Below are 13466 nucleotides of genomic sequence, written 5' to 3'. Positions count from 1 at the left end.
TTAAAGCAGTACGGTCTCTTTATCTGCAAAGTACTTTTAAAAAGTTTAGATCATACATAAACATGAAGTTACACTGTTAAAGTCTTGATTTTCTGTAAGTGTTCTAGTTATTCATTTATAAAATCACTAGAATATTTTTCATTAAATAATGTTTTTTGTTCAAAATCAGTCTATTTATGGATCCTTAAAATTACATTATTATGATACTGAATTAATATAAAAATCTAGGCTATTTCCAGTATATTAAGCAAGGGATTTACAAGTTGTTCTCCCTAGAAGAGACCAGAAGGACAAAGGGACAAATTAGTTTCTTCTGTTGGCTTTGTCACTTGGAGCTCTCAGGTACAGGATAATGGAGAAGTCACGTAGTAGGGGAGTTTATCTGCAGGCTGGCCTGCTTCTCACCTGAAGATGGGCTCTGTAGTCCAGTCCCAGTGAAAGGTGGCACTTGTGCTGCAAGAGAGGCGGCAGGCTGGAGCCACAAGTAGTTGTAGTTCAGTCCTGATAAGTCTATCACGTCTCAGGAACTAGGAGAATTCCAGCAGACGTCATTCACCAGATCCCCATCTACAGTAGTGATTTAGCGTGTTGGGGAGCTGCTTTTTGCTGCAAATTTGCATTGCGTCTAGACTCAGATTCCTGCTGCGTTTGTCAATGGTGCTATTTCTGGGGTTTGTGCTTACTGTTCATAGCATAGCAGGTAACATCACATTTTCACTTTGACAGGAAGAAAAACTAAAAAGGTGATATTGTCAAATGCAGTGTTTCCCTCTGAACAAGTTTTTCATTTTCCTTTCTATGTGAAAACCAACATAGGTGATCATAAATTTGCAAGAGGAGCTGTAGGATTTTAAGTACTCCTAGTGAGCAGATTTTGGAGCTGTGTTCTGGAGTTTCATGTTCTGTTTGAACATCAAGTCTTTGTATCTTTTTAAACTAAAGGGCATCTTCAATAGGTGCATTTCTTACCCTTTGTGCTACCTTTCGTTTCTCCTTAACAGCTTCTCAATTTCACTTTTTTTGACATAAAACCAGAGGGCTATGCTCTTTGCTGGTTTTACAGTAGGAGATAGATATGTGCCTCCGCATATGTTTTGGAAAGTGTGACTGTGTTTAAGATTTAAAAAGTCACAGATAAATAAAAGCATTACAGTAACTACTATTGAAATCATATTTTTCATGCAGCTAACGAACTTGTGTTCTGCTACTCTATGAAATGGACTTCAAAATATTCTCTTGCAGCTTTCTATCTAAATAATTTGTATATGTTTCAATGCATGCATGGTACACAATAAATTTCACTGGTACATGTATGTGTGTTTTCACATACAAAGAATGATGCTATGAATCTCCACATAATACATGTAGTCTCCAATTAGCTTTTGTGCTGCAACATCTGCATGAAAAGACTTACATAAAATTTGTCCAGAAGTTTGTGGAGTAATCTTTAACATATTTCTTGATTATTTTTTTTTATGTCGCTATCGGCAATATTGCCAGATTACCTTAATTTTTCTTCTGTTGTATTTAAATTTTTATTTATTTAAGGTCCAAACCTGTGTTGTATGGCTAAATTTTTCCTTAGTCATCTGTATCTGAATGAAGAATATTCTGAAAGTTTTCTCTTTTTTCTTTGTTTCTTTTTTCTTTCTTTTCCTTTTTTTTTTCTTCCTTTTTTTTTCTTTTTTTCCCTCTAAGGATATGGCCCTTGTTGCTCCCGAAGCACCTTCAGAACAAGCCAGAAGGGTTTTCCAGACATATGACCCTGAGGGTAAGGCCTGTACTTCCTGCTGAAATAAGATTTTTTAATGGAAAAGTACTCATTCAGTAGAGACAAAATCCAAATAGTAATGAATACTGCATTGTGTAGAGTATCTCTTCAAAAATAGGACCATTATTTTCTAAAATTTGTTCCAAATACTGCAGTTTCAAATCCGTTGTCCTTTCCATAGCCAGGCAATATGCTGTTTCTACCTGAGCTGATTAAGAGAGGAATGAAATACTTACTACTTAAGACATTTTCAATAGAGTAGTCAATCTACAACTGACATGAAGACATTTTCTGAGCATTCTGTAGTAAAGGAAGTTGAGTCCAACGTTGTGTGATAGGAAGTAGAGTTCTTAGAGCAGAAGCTTTTTAACCTTGTAATGTTGTTTGTTAATAACATTAAGCTTAAATATAATTTGATTTCTCTTGTATTACATTTTCATAAAATAACTGATCCGCTATGATTGCATTCTTCATGAAATTTTGTTCTTGAATGTATGTGGCATACATAGAAAAATTTCCTATGTTTTGGAAAACAGAGGATGTCTAACATTCGGGTATCATTTTAACTAATCAAAAAGGAAAAATGTACAGTTATTATCCCAAGATATCTAGTGGAGATTGCTATAAAGAAATTGAATTCTCAACAAGTATTAAGCTTCTAAGTGTATGAATGATAAACCCACAGTTTCTGTACTGCACTCCTCTTTTTTTTTTTTTTTTTTTTTTTAAAAGTCAGGGAGCAGTGTTTGAAAACTATGTTCCTTCTAGAACCCCACCATTTGTTTGCAAATTTTAGAGATAAAGATATGTAGTATTTGTATTTTTGAGTAAAATTTGTACTCCTGGAGAGCATTTTGTTTCTTTTCCTAATGAGAAGTTTTGCTGCTTCTTCAGATAATGGTTTTATACCTGACACTCTGCTAGAAGATGTAATGAAGGCTTTGGACCTTGTTTCAGATCCTGAATAGTGAGTATAATAAAATTTAAATACTATAGAAGTATCAATTAACCACATATTAATTATAATTTAGGGTTTTTTCTGGATTCAATTAACCACATATGATTTAGAATTTTTTCCTGGATTTTTTCTACCTTGCATTCTGGGCACAGAATGTTATTTTGAAGTGTTTAAGACAGCTTTGAATTAAATGGGAGGAATTCAAATTAAAATGTCTCTAACTTTGGTAGTGATAACTAGAAGCCCCCCAAAAAACCCCTCAAACCTACTGCATTACTATATATTGAGGAGATAGTCATGAATATATTTCTGTATGTTAACGAGGGTGAAACTGTGACAAAAGAGCCAAACAATCAAGGTATTGAGAGGCAGATTAGCATTGCGTTACCACTGGATCTATCTACAGAGTTCGAAGCTGAAACTGCTTCAGTTACACTTTTGTTTCCACCAACACTCAGTACCTTGTAGTGTTTATAACTGTTATTTCTCTCCATAAATGACACCTTGATTCCTAGCATAAGAGTTAAGACTATCAAATGAAAAAGTTTACTTTAGATCTTATGTGGACAGACAGGACTGATATTCAGTGGCAGCAGTTAACCTTCGGTGTCAAAGCTTACCGTGTTTTGCCACTAAATGCTTAACCCAGAAAGGAGAGCAATGTGCTTGAACTTTTTTTACATCTCCAAAAGATGGTTCTGCTCTTTCCTAAGCATATGGTCTAGTTTATTGGGGTCTAAATCAGCTGTTCCTGTGGAATGGCTGTGGAGACTGCAAGTTTCCTTACCGCAGCCATCTGAAATTTGATTGATGCCATTTTCTGTCCTTTCAAATGTTACAAAGTACAACAAGGTTTACTGAGCTGTTCTCTGTGGAGAATAGGAGTGAAAATTGAAATAAAAAGACACCCAGGAAACTAAAACCAAAGAAAATACAAGACAAAAAAGCTAGCATTCATATTATGTCAGTAAGTTGTGAAATCTACAAAAGATTTTTTTTTAAAGGGAGGAAAAGAAAAAAGCCTTAGTTTAATAGGACTGAGAAGCTTTCGTTTGGCCTTTTTGTTCTGCTGCCTTAATAAATCTGCAAAAATCCTCTTTCTGCATTAACAGTTTTTCCATTTGGCTGTTTGGCCTTCAGGGTGTTTGTGGCATAGCCCTGGCCTATTTTATTGTGCATAGCACATCGAAGAGCCAGTCAGAAGGCTTGCTATATTGAAAAGCCCTGATCAAACCATGGAATATTCAGTCTTGAAACATCTCCTCTTCAGTAAAAACATCGTCTAATAGTACTGTCTTGAGGACCTACTCTGTTTTGGTTCTAGATGTCCTGTCTATTTAATGTGGATGTCCTGTCTAATTTAATGTATTTAATTAAGTATAAATAACACGTTTCAAATTCCATACAGCCTTTTCTGTTTTGTTTTTTTTTTATTATTTGCTTGTTTCCAGACAAAGCCAGGACAGTTTGTTTGTTTGTTTTTAAGTAAATTTAAAGACATTGCTTCCAAGTGTACTATTAACATTTTTTAGTTCAAGAACTAAATGGAAATTCTTTGTGATCATCTAATCCAAGGCTTTAAGCTTCTCAGAATCTCAAGATGAATAATGGCCAGACCTGCTTAGAAGTTTAAGAATCATAGAGGGGTAAAAACTTTGTAGAGAAGATGTGCATTAACAAGGTGCATTAGCCATTCCAGTCCTGAATGCCATTGCATGTGATTTTAGTAAAATTTTCTAGTCTTTTAGTAAATACATCTGAGAACCCAGCTCTCTTGTTTATTTTGTCCGTTTGTTTCTAAAAAACATCTGATACTCTTTAGAGCACCGATTTGAGTACATCTGTCAATCTAGGTTTCGCTCGTTTCAGGGATTTTATCCTGTCTATTTGACCAGTGCTGGAGGCTTTTGTCCCCACACACTTGTCAGCCATAGCAGTACAAAGGCCATCAGTGTCATCACCCCAACATTCATCACTTCTTCAGTTAGGATGCCAGACTTCGCACTGAGGCGACTGAAGCACGTAGGCACACTTGTTTTGGTAGCTTTGTTGTAATATCAGCAACACAGAACGGTGTTAGCTATTTGCTGAATGAAAAAGCCTCAATTGAAACATACAGCAATCAAATTTTATTAAATCTCCCCTCCTGCTTAATTGATTTTATTTTGTACACTGCCCATACTTAAAAACTTACTATGGCTCTGCATTTTTAAACAGTTCTTGTATTTCATTAGTGAGCATATAGCTTGCTTTAATTTTATTACATAATTTTAAATGCATTTTCAAAATTATCTTTACTTAAACCTGCCTTGGTTCTGTTTACAAAAACGATATTCTTAGAACTCTGTTATAGCATTTCAAGAATTTGAGCAAGTTTCAGACAGCTACTGAAATATCTTAGATTTTGTACTTTGAGAGCAGTAAGAATGAGCAATAGAAGGATTAGAGTCCAGTATCTTGCAAATCCTCAGTGCTAGATTCACTTGACTAATGAAAATTCCTTTTACATATTAAATTAACATAGTTTATAGGACATCACCTTCAGTTTTATGAATTTTAAAATTCCTCTTCCAAGGGCCTTAACAGAGCCACTCTCTTAAGATTTGCATGACATTTTCTGTGTGTATTGAGGCAGAAACAAAAAGAAGCCAAATAATTTACTACTAGTACTATGTTAGGAACAAGAAAGGAAGCTATGTAAAAATGAAGACACGTAAGTGGTAGCCAAGAGGATAAAATGCTTATATGCAACAGTAATCAAAAAGAGCTTAGAAGGACACTTTCTGCCCACGGCCCCTGACAAAAGAGCCCAAGGTGGTTAAAGGCATAGGTGGTAAAAGAGGCAGTTATGAGAAGCTAAGACTGTGTCTTATGAAAGGAAAAGATAGTGCCTACATGAAAAAAGGACGGACGATTCTACATTTATGGAACGTTAAATGTAAATAGTTCTGATAGTTAGATAAAAGTTCTGATAGATGATCCCCGATATTAAAAAGTATTCAAAGTCAGTAGGAAATATTTGTATTCACTGGGGAAGACGACAGGGAGATTTCCACACTTAAGCCTTTTTATGGGTGGTCAGAGTAACTAAGAGTCTGAAATGTCAATGTAAGTAAAAAAACCAAAATTGTGAAGAAACATCAGAATGAAATTGCTGAACTATTTTAGGTTACATACCACTGTTAACTGTCCTGGTACCAGACAGTAGCAGAATGAGAAGGTGACAAATGAGCAACAGTACTTAGAAAAGGATTTGAAGGCCAGTCTGGGGAAAATTCACTGTAAATGTTTCGTATGTGAACATAGGATAAGAAGGAAGGTTTTCTTGTAGATAAATAATTGATCAAAGGATAAAATTTTCATTTTTTTTTCTCAATGGAAGGAGTTCATTAGAGGAATTTTATAGTAATTTGTATTAGGTCTGTGAAGTTTGTCATGGCACTGATGAGGATTTGAAGGTAGGGATTAATATGACAGTTTGCCACTGATACAGAAGTATTTGAGATATTAAAAAATGATGTGGAAGAGCAGCAGAAGTTATTGGAAGATAGTGAACAGAAAAGTCACAATACAGTTAAGTGTAGATTGATTGCATGTGGGATAAAAAAATCCTGATTTTACATAAACGTATTTGGGCTGTGAACTAGATACTACCATTCAGGAAAGAGATCTTCGATTTAAACTGATACTCAGTGATAGACAGACACACGGAGTGGGATTTCTAGGAATTAGGCCATTGTATAAATGCATGATGTTTCACTCCATCTTAAAAAAGAACATTGTAGAAAAGTATCAGGAAGGCAATAAGGCTAATTGAAGGTATAGAACAGCATTAGTACAAGGAAGAACTAGTTTAGGAGTGTTCAACCTGGAAAAGACAACCACTGGCATGTAAGAGAGGTTTCTAAAATCAGGAGTTTCATAATAAATAGGGAATGATTGTTAATTGCTTCTCACAATACCAAAATGAGGTGTCATCAAAATGAATTATCAGGTGACAGGTTCAAACCAGGAGGAGATACTTATTCCCAGAATCCATAGTTAAATTTTAATTTTTTGAGTGGAGTTCATTAAACACCAGGGGTGTATATGAGTTCAAAGCCAATTAGGCACATGCATGGGAAGAAAAACTGTAAGTCTTTGAGGTTTAGATACTGCCACTCACTGAAGATATCTTTGAGCAGCAGACTGCTGGAAATGGGGAGGTTAAACTATGGATATCACTGTATGTTTGCCCTGTTGTACTCTGCCGTAAGCATCCACTACTGACCAGTGTCAAAAAACAGGATACTGGGCAAGACGCTCTGTTGTTTTGACCCAGTGAGGATGTTCTTGCATACTGTACTACTTGTAACTTAGGCAAAAGGATAGGTAGATGCAAATAAAAGTTTAAGCGATCTGATGCCTGTAGAAATATATTGCTTAAATAGAAATATCAAGTTATAATTAACATTCATTTGTAGTGACCTGAAATTATACCATATTCATGCAGTAAGGCTTTCAGATTACTATTGTTAATATTTTCATTATTTATTGTTTTTGGCTTTTTATATATCAAGTACATGATGTAAACAAGAAATGTATCTGTTAATTTTATTTCAGTGTACTTAGAAAATCTTGGAGGCTTTTCAAATCTCTGTTAAAAACAGGTTGTTTGACAGTTATGGAGCTGTATTTAAAAGATGGCTGGTTTATGTGTCTAGGTTCAAGACTGCTTACAAGACAGCAAAATGCCTTTTGGGCTAGTTTTAGATTATATGAGTTTCAAATTATTTTACCAAATATGGTGGTCTTTCAGAATTATCACTTATTTAATTTAAAATAACAGATGACTTTTATTTAAAAATAACTGTGTTTTGGCAACTTACATGCCATTCTGGTGCAGTTGTCACTTACGATTAAAAATAGAATAGTATTGCTATACTTGGCAGCCAGTACTGTGGTAGCACAGTCATGCAAGAATAAAAATGTCATACTCATACTTTTATATTCAATGTTTTTGTCATAGTGTAAACCTCATGAAGACCAAATTAGACCCAGAAGGACTGGGCATCATTTTACTGGGTCCCTTTCTGCAAGAATTTTTCCCTGAGCAGGTAATCAATATAGCTTTATTGCTGTAGAGCATTGTCTATTCTGCTTGTCTGTGAGATTCATTAAACACTTCCATCAATATCACAGAGCTATTTTCAATAATAAGTAGTGCGTTCATTTGACACAGCTAACCAGCAAATAACTTCTTGTATTACACAACAAACTGTAGACTTCTTTTTTGTGTAAGGTGTCCATAATTTTCTCAGCCTTACACTCAAAGGAAACTCCAGTGTAGTGACAAGTTCTAAAATTAACTTCAGGAAATACATAATCATTTTGCATATGAAATTGAACTGGTTCCCTACTCAGAAACTTCCTCTGAGTTTGGTTTTTCTGAGAATAAATGTCCATACTGTTTTTATCAATATTACAAATGTCTGCTGTAATTGCTAGCAAATGGGACAAGGTTACAAACACATATAAAACTATTTTTATGTATATCTCTAATAATGTAAAATTTTTGACAATTTAGTATATGTGGAAGTCAGTATCTGCCAGGGTAATGGAAAATTATTTTCAAACTCTCAATCTATTCCATATATTCATTAAGATAGCGCCACCACTGAGAGGCAAGTCTTAACCTAGCACTGCTCCCCTCTTCTCCCTTTGCTCTGAGTCATGTTTTCCTGCCCTCATGCTGCCTCCCTCCTGCAACCAGGAACCTCTTTAAACAGATACTTGGGAAACCAAAACAGGGAACTGGTCCACATGAGAGCTCTCTTGCAGGTGTATGGAGGCTTGTTCCATGGCCGTGCAAAAGCTTGTATGGGCAAAAGAAAGAAGGTTTCCCCAGTGACAGAAAGATAGGCTGGTCAGGCAAGAGAAGGGCTGAGAGCAGTTACTTCTTTGGCAGCTTTTGTGGCTTAACATGTCATTGAAACTATATGGCTTAATTTTTACAACCAAGGAAATGTGAAACTAATATTTTTAAAATTCCTTCAGCAAGACTCTCTGTTATGGGTTGTGCAGCCCTGTTGGGGTGTAGTATTTTGTACAGTGAAACAATCTGGTCATTCTGAAGACACTAGAACTGTGCTGCCAAAGATGGTAGGGACTGAATACATCATTAAGAGATGATTCATCATCTAGAGGAAAAAGGAGTTAGAGTGTTCATTTTCTCCAGATTTGCAGGATTACATCTGCATTGCATATTTGCCAACTGTTTCTTCTTCCTTTCATTTGTATATCCAGAAGTGGAAATATCTTTACCATTGAACATAGTTTAATATTATTTCTTGCAATTATATTACACTTGCAAATCTAGAAGACTTCAGTGCTTAATTTTGGGCCCCAGATGCTTAGAACGAAGTTCGGAAAGCCAAAGGACATCCTCCATAATTGTCTGTGCCTAAACTGTCCAGTACCGTGGGCCGTAGGTAGGTGGAAGAGAAAACAGCCATCGTATGGGCCTGCTGCTTCTGTTGCCTGTTGCTGAAGGGCATCACTGGCTGAAGGGCATCACAGGTGGAGCTGGAGAAGGGAGCATAGCAGAATCATGGCCACATCCATGCCTTAGTCACGTAGAGAGCTGCTGGAGGAACTCTTTCCCTGCTGTCAAGTTGGAGCCCCCAAGTCAACACCTGCCTGTCAAGTACTAATTCCCTGCTGCACGTGATTCCTCACTGCTTGGTTTTGTCTGTGCTGTTGAACCTTTGCTGGCTCCGGTACAAAACATGGGAAGCGTTACTGCCTTAAGGGTACAGTCTGAACAATCAGCACATTTTGGACTAGGATTCATTCAGTATCAGGGCACGGATATGTTGTCCAATCTATCTGGCCCTGTGGATCAGATAGCAGAAGCCCTTACTCATACTGACACCTCGTTCCGAATTCTTTCTGAAAGTGAAATTCTGCAGAAATGAAGATGAATGTCTGTCTTTAAAATACTGTGAGGAAATAGCAGATGCCAGTAATGGTTGGAATTGTTGATGTTCCCCTTTATACAATATTTGAACAGGTAGCTATTGCTCAGGAGATCCAGATTCAATTCCTTCTTTGCTGAGAATATTCAAACCTCCATTCTTACTCTCCTAGAAAGTACTAAATTCCACCTCAAAAGCAGGAAGGGATCTCAGCTTTCCTTTTCAAAGCTGTTGACTTAGAAGAAAAATATTCAAAGATCATTCAGCCTGAGAGAGCAAGCCTGACTCTCTAGTGCTTAGGGTAGTCACCTGGAGAGGGGCATTCCTGAATTCCCCTGAACCCCCCCCCCTTTTTTTTTTTTTTTTTTTGCAACAATTACTGCACAAAATTGTTAACATCCATGGGACAGGAACTGGAAAGCCGCACTTCTTTTCCTTCAGGGTGAGCGTACCTTCCTCAGGGAAAAGTATAAGCATCCTCTTTCCTTCCCAGCAAAGCCTGATTTTATTTATGTCTCTGAAGCAACTTCTGTCAGTAGAGTTACTGCATACCTTCCTTTTCAGCATGCTCCCTGCACTGAATAGCCTGGGTTGCTGTGAGAGACCCATACAGAGATAAGGGGTTTGAGTCATTTAAGAAGGGAAAAATGAATGAGGGCTTTTTGTAATCTGATGGTTGTACTGTAACCTGAGCAGATTTTTTCTCATTCCAGTCTACCTCCATGTCCTTAAAAAAGGGATAGGCTTTTGTTGGGAGCCTGGTCCAGTAGGCATAAAAGAGATGATATTACACCTGATTTGGGTTTCCCGATTCACTGAAATGCAAAGCTTTTCAGTCCTTTAGGACTAAAGCATTTAAACACCTGGAATGATAAAGGTTGACAACTGCAGTACATCTGCTGTTGGGCCTCACCTGAACAGGTGTCTTCACAGTCAGCATGCAGGCAGGCAGGCATGGGCATACATTACTTTTTAGCTCTCAAATGGAGGGTTGGAGATTAGATCTGGTCCTTAGTGAATATTTAACTTCATAGCATCCAAACAGTCATTAATACACATGAATGTGGCTACTATGTAAGGTGTCTGACTTTAAAAGTTAGGACCGTTTCTACATGGTCAGTGCTGAAGTTGTAGCTGAAAGTGTCCAGATGAACGCAGAAAATCATGGCTTGCTCTTGGAGGCATTACCCATCAATTTACCGACATCTTTTTTTAATTTTTGATGAGAAAGGTAAAATGAACAAAATCTTCAAGATGATGTCACCTAAAAGAAATAGTACTTTTTTACATTTTCCTCAAGTCTTCCTGGTTTAAATGCATCTGGTTAGTTGTAAAGAGAAGAGACTGGCAAGGCACAATGTGTACGTCACAGGAAATTAACTGTCTTCTTTCTACTAGGACTCCAGGGTTTCAGAGTCATTCACTGTTTACCATTACAATGGACTGAAGCAATCCAACTATAATGAAAAGGTAAGATTTAAAAAACATAAATCTAGCCCTAATAACAATCAGTATGCAAAACTGACTATAGTTACAGGCAAAATACTTTGAACTTGAAACAATGGTGTACTGGGAATTGGAAACTGCTTTGTGCTCCCGATCATATTTTAGCTAGTGTAGTGTGGTGTTTGGCTAGACCACATCTCTTAAGCTATGCATTTGAAATAGACATTTCTCATGCTTATCCATGGGAAGTGGGTTCTGAACTGTAAAGGACAATGGAGATGTAACACAGACAAACTGCAACTTCTATAAGTAACCCTACATCTAAATTGAGATGTTTGGATTTTTTGTGGAGTATTTTAGTAGTCGAGACTTGCATCAAAAACCTGTATTTCTTGGAACCACTTAATGGGGGACAAAACCGACCTGTTTCATTTTCAGCTTTCATGGGAGGAGGGGTATACATGACACACCATGACTGCTTCTGAGTTAGTGCCTGAGTTAGCATTTAGGTTAGAAGAGGGTAAGGCATTGATAGACACAGGGAACAAAAATGACTTCAAGTAAGAAGACTTTTTGAGAAAATCTATATACTCAGTCTCCTGAATAGCTTGGAGTTAAGTCCTTAAAATCACCCCTGTGAAGTCTCCAGCAGTTTCATACCCCAAAATGTAGGGAAAAGCTTTCAAAGATGCATTTGTCTTTACTATTGAACATATATATACATAATCAAGAAAATTTAAACATTCTTATTTTCAGAGGATTCTGCCTGTAGCATTTTAAGTATCGTTTTATGAATAGAGCTGATTTGCAACAGAAGTTCTATTTTATGGAAAATTAATTCCATAAAGTTAAGTCTAAGGAACATTGCCCTTATAAAATAACAACATCAAATTTTGCAACTGCGACAGTAGTAGAAGATCTATTGTCACAGAGTTTTTGCATTGCATTTCCTAGATTTTTTTTTTTCCCACTTTTGACCTTTCCTGTCTATTGATGTAAACAGTCAAATGAGTATGGCCTGATCAGGATTTTCAGGCATTCGAGTCTCAGAGATTAGGTTTTTAAAATTTCATACCTCATTTTATTTAAATATATATATATAAAAAAACTTAATGGATTTTATTTTTGTAGTTAATAAAAAAAAACCAGTATCATAACAAGTCCTCTCCTAAGCCAGTGAAAATAATAATCTCATCTTAGAGTTTTGAAACAAACATAGGCTGACATAATTGGATTTATTTTGACAGGTCATGTATGTAGAAGGCACAGCAGTCGTTATGGGTTTTGAAGAACCAATGCTACAGACGGACGACACTCCTGTAAAACGCTGCTTGCAAACCAAATGGCCATATATAGAATTACTCTGGAGCACAGATCGATCTCCTTCTTTAAACTGATGTGTTGCGCGTAAGCGACATCCTGCTGTCGAATGCTTGAATGGGGATACAGGAATTGGTATTTGCTTGGAAAGTGGTATGCTTTGACTGTGTGGAGTTATACACTGGTATCATTGATGAATTGTAAATAATGATTACAAACACTTTTTCAGTGTTAATTGGACTATTTAATTTTTTAATCAGATTGATTTCTATTATAATAGTTTGTCTTTTTTGGCCACTGTAGTACTGTTAATGTGAGTTATCCTAAAAAAAAAAAAACAAACAAACACCAAAACCTACTTATAAAGTCTTAACATTATTTTGCCATCTCATGAAGATTTGAAAAATGTCTGATATTGCAGAATCTGCATATTAGATGTCAGATCTTTAAAACATAAAACATATTCAGCTTTCTCTGAATCATATAGGCATGTTTTATTATTTAAATTATATTGGCTTACATTACAGTACCATAATGTGTGGACTAGACTGGCCTTTGCACTGGATATGTTTTAATGAGTTTAAATTTTCTGCAGTTTTTCCTAAAATCTAATTTTACCTAAAGAGCTTGCACAATGTGACATAAATATGATACATTTTTAGGAATATTAATAAGTATAATTCATAAATACTCTTTCTCAGCAGTTGTATATTACTGTGGCTTAGTTATTGGGCATGTTAAAAGTGAAAAAACTGAGGAAAAATAGATGTATTAATATTTATTTGAATTTGTATAAAAGAAATGTAAAAAACAGCAGAAAGAATTTCTTGTTCTCTAATCTTTAAACTGTTCAAACTTACAATATTGCCAAATACCTCTTCTCAATTTGTCCAAACAGCAGTGTAAGCCAGCGTTATTGTATGTGTTAAGTGCATGAGAACATCTGTTATTACATTATTATATTCCTTTATTTATTATCAACTTGTTAGCCCTAAAATAAAATCTTTTCCTTGAA

At 36.0% G+C, this 13466-nt stretch overlaps 1 protein-coding gene and 1 long non-coding RNA gene across 13 annotated transcripts in view; one reads left to right on the top strand and one right to left on the bottom strand.

Annotated features, from left to right (window-relative positions):
• Nucleotides 1-570, bottom strand: part of LOC142600590 (uncharacterized) — a 77075-nt gene extending 76505 nt beyond the window's left edge. For all 6 annotated transcript variants that reach the window (XR_012834160.1, XR_012834158.1, XR_012834159.1 and 3 more), the window contains exon 1: nt 406-570. This is a non-coding gene — a long non-coding RNA (uncharacterized LOC142600590). The remainder of the gene's footprint in view (nt 1-405) is intronic.
• Nucleotides 1-13466, top strand: part of MINDY3 (MINDY lysine 48 deubiquitinase 3) — a 56847-nt gene extending 43381 nt beyond the window's left edge. For all 7 annotated transcript variants that reach the window (XM_075746273.1, XM_075746276.1, XM_075746275.1 and 4 more), the window contains 5 exons: nt 1699-1771; nt 2666-2738; nt 7738-7825; nt 11084-11155; nt 12379-13466. In XM_075746273.1, the coding sequence (XP_075602388.1) occupies nt 1699-1771; nt 2666-2738; nt 7738-7825; nt 11084-11155; nt 12379-12528 (456 nt within the window). In that variant the 3' untranslated portion in view covers nt 12529-13466. The remainder of the gene's footprint in view (nt 1-1698; nt 1772-2665; nt 2739-7737; nt 7826-11083; nt 11156-12378) is intronic.

This window comes from Balearica regulorum, chromosome 2 (assembly GCF_011004875.1).
Source record: "Balearica regulorum gibbericeps isolate bBalReg1 chromosome 2, bBalReg1.pri, whole genome shotgun sequence".
Classification (NCBI taxonomy): domain Eukaryota; kingdom Metazoa; phylum Chordata; class Aves; order Gruiformes; family Gruidae; genus Balearica; species Balearica regulorum.
This window is presented reverse-complemented; position numbering and strand designations above follow the sequence as displayed.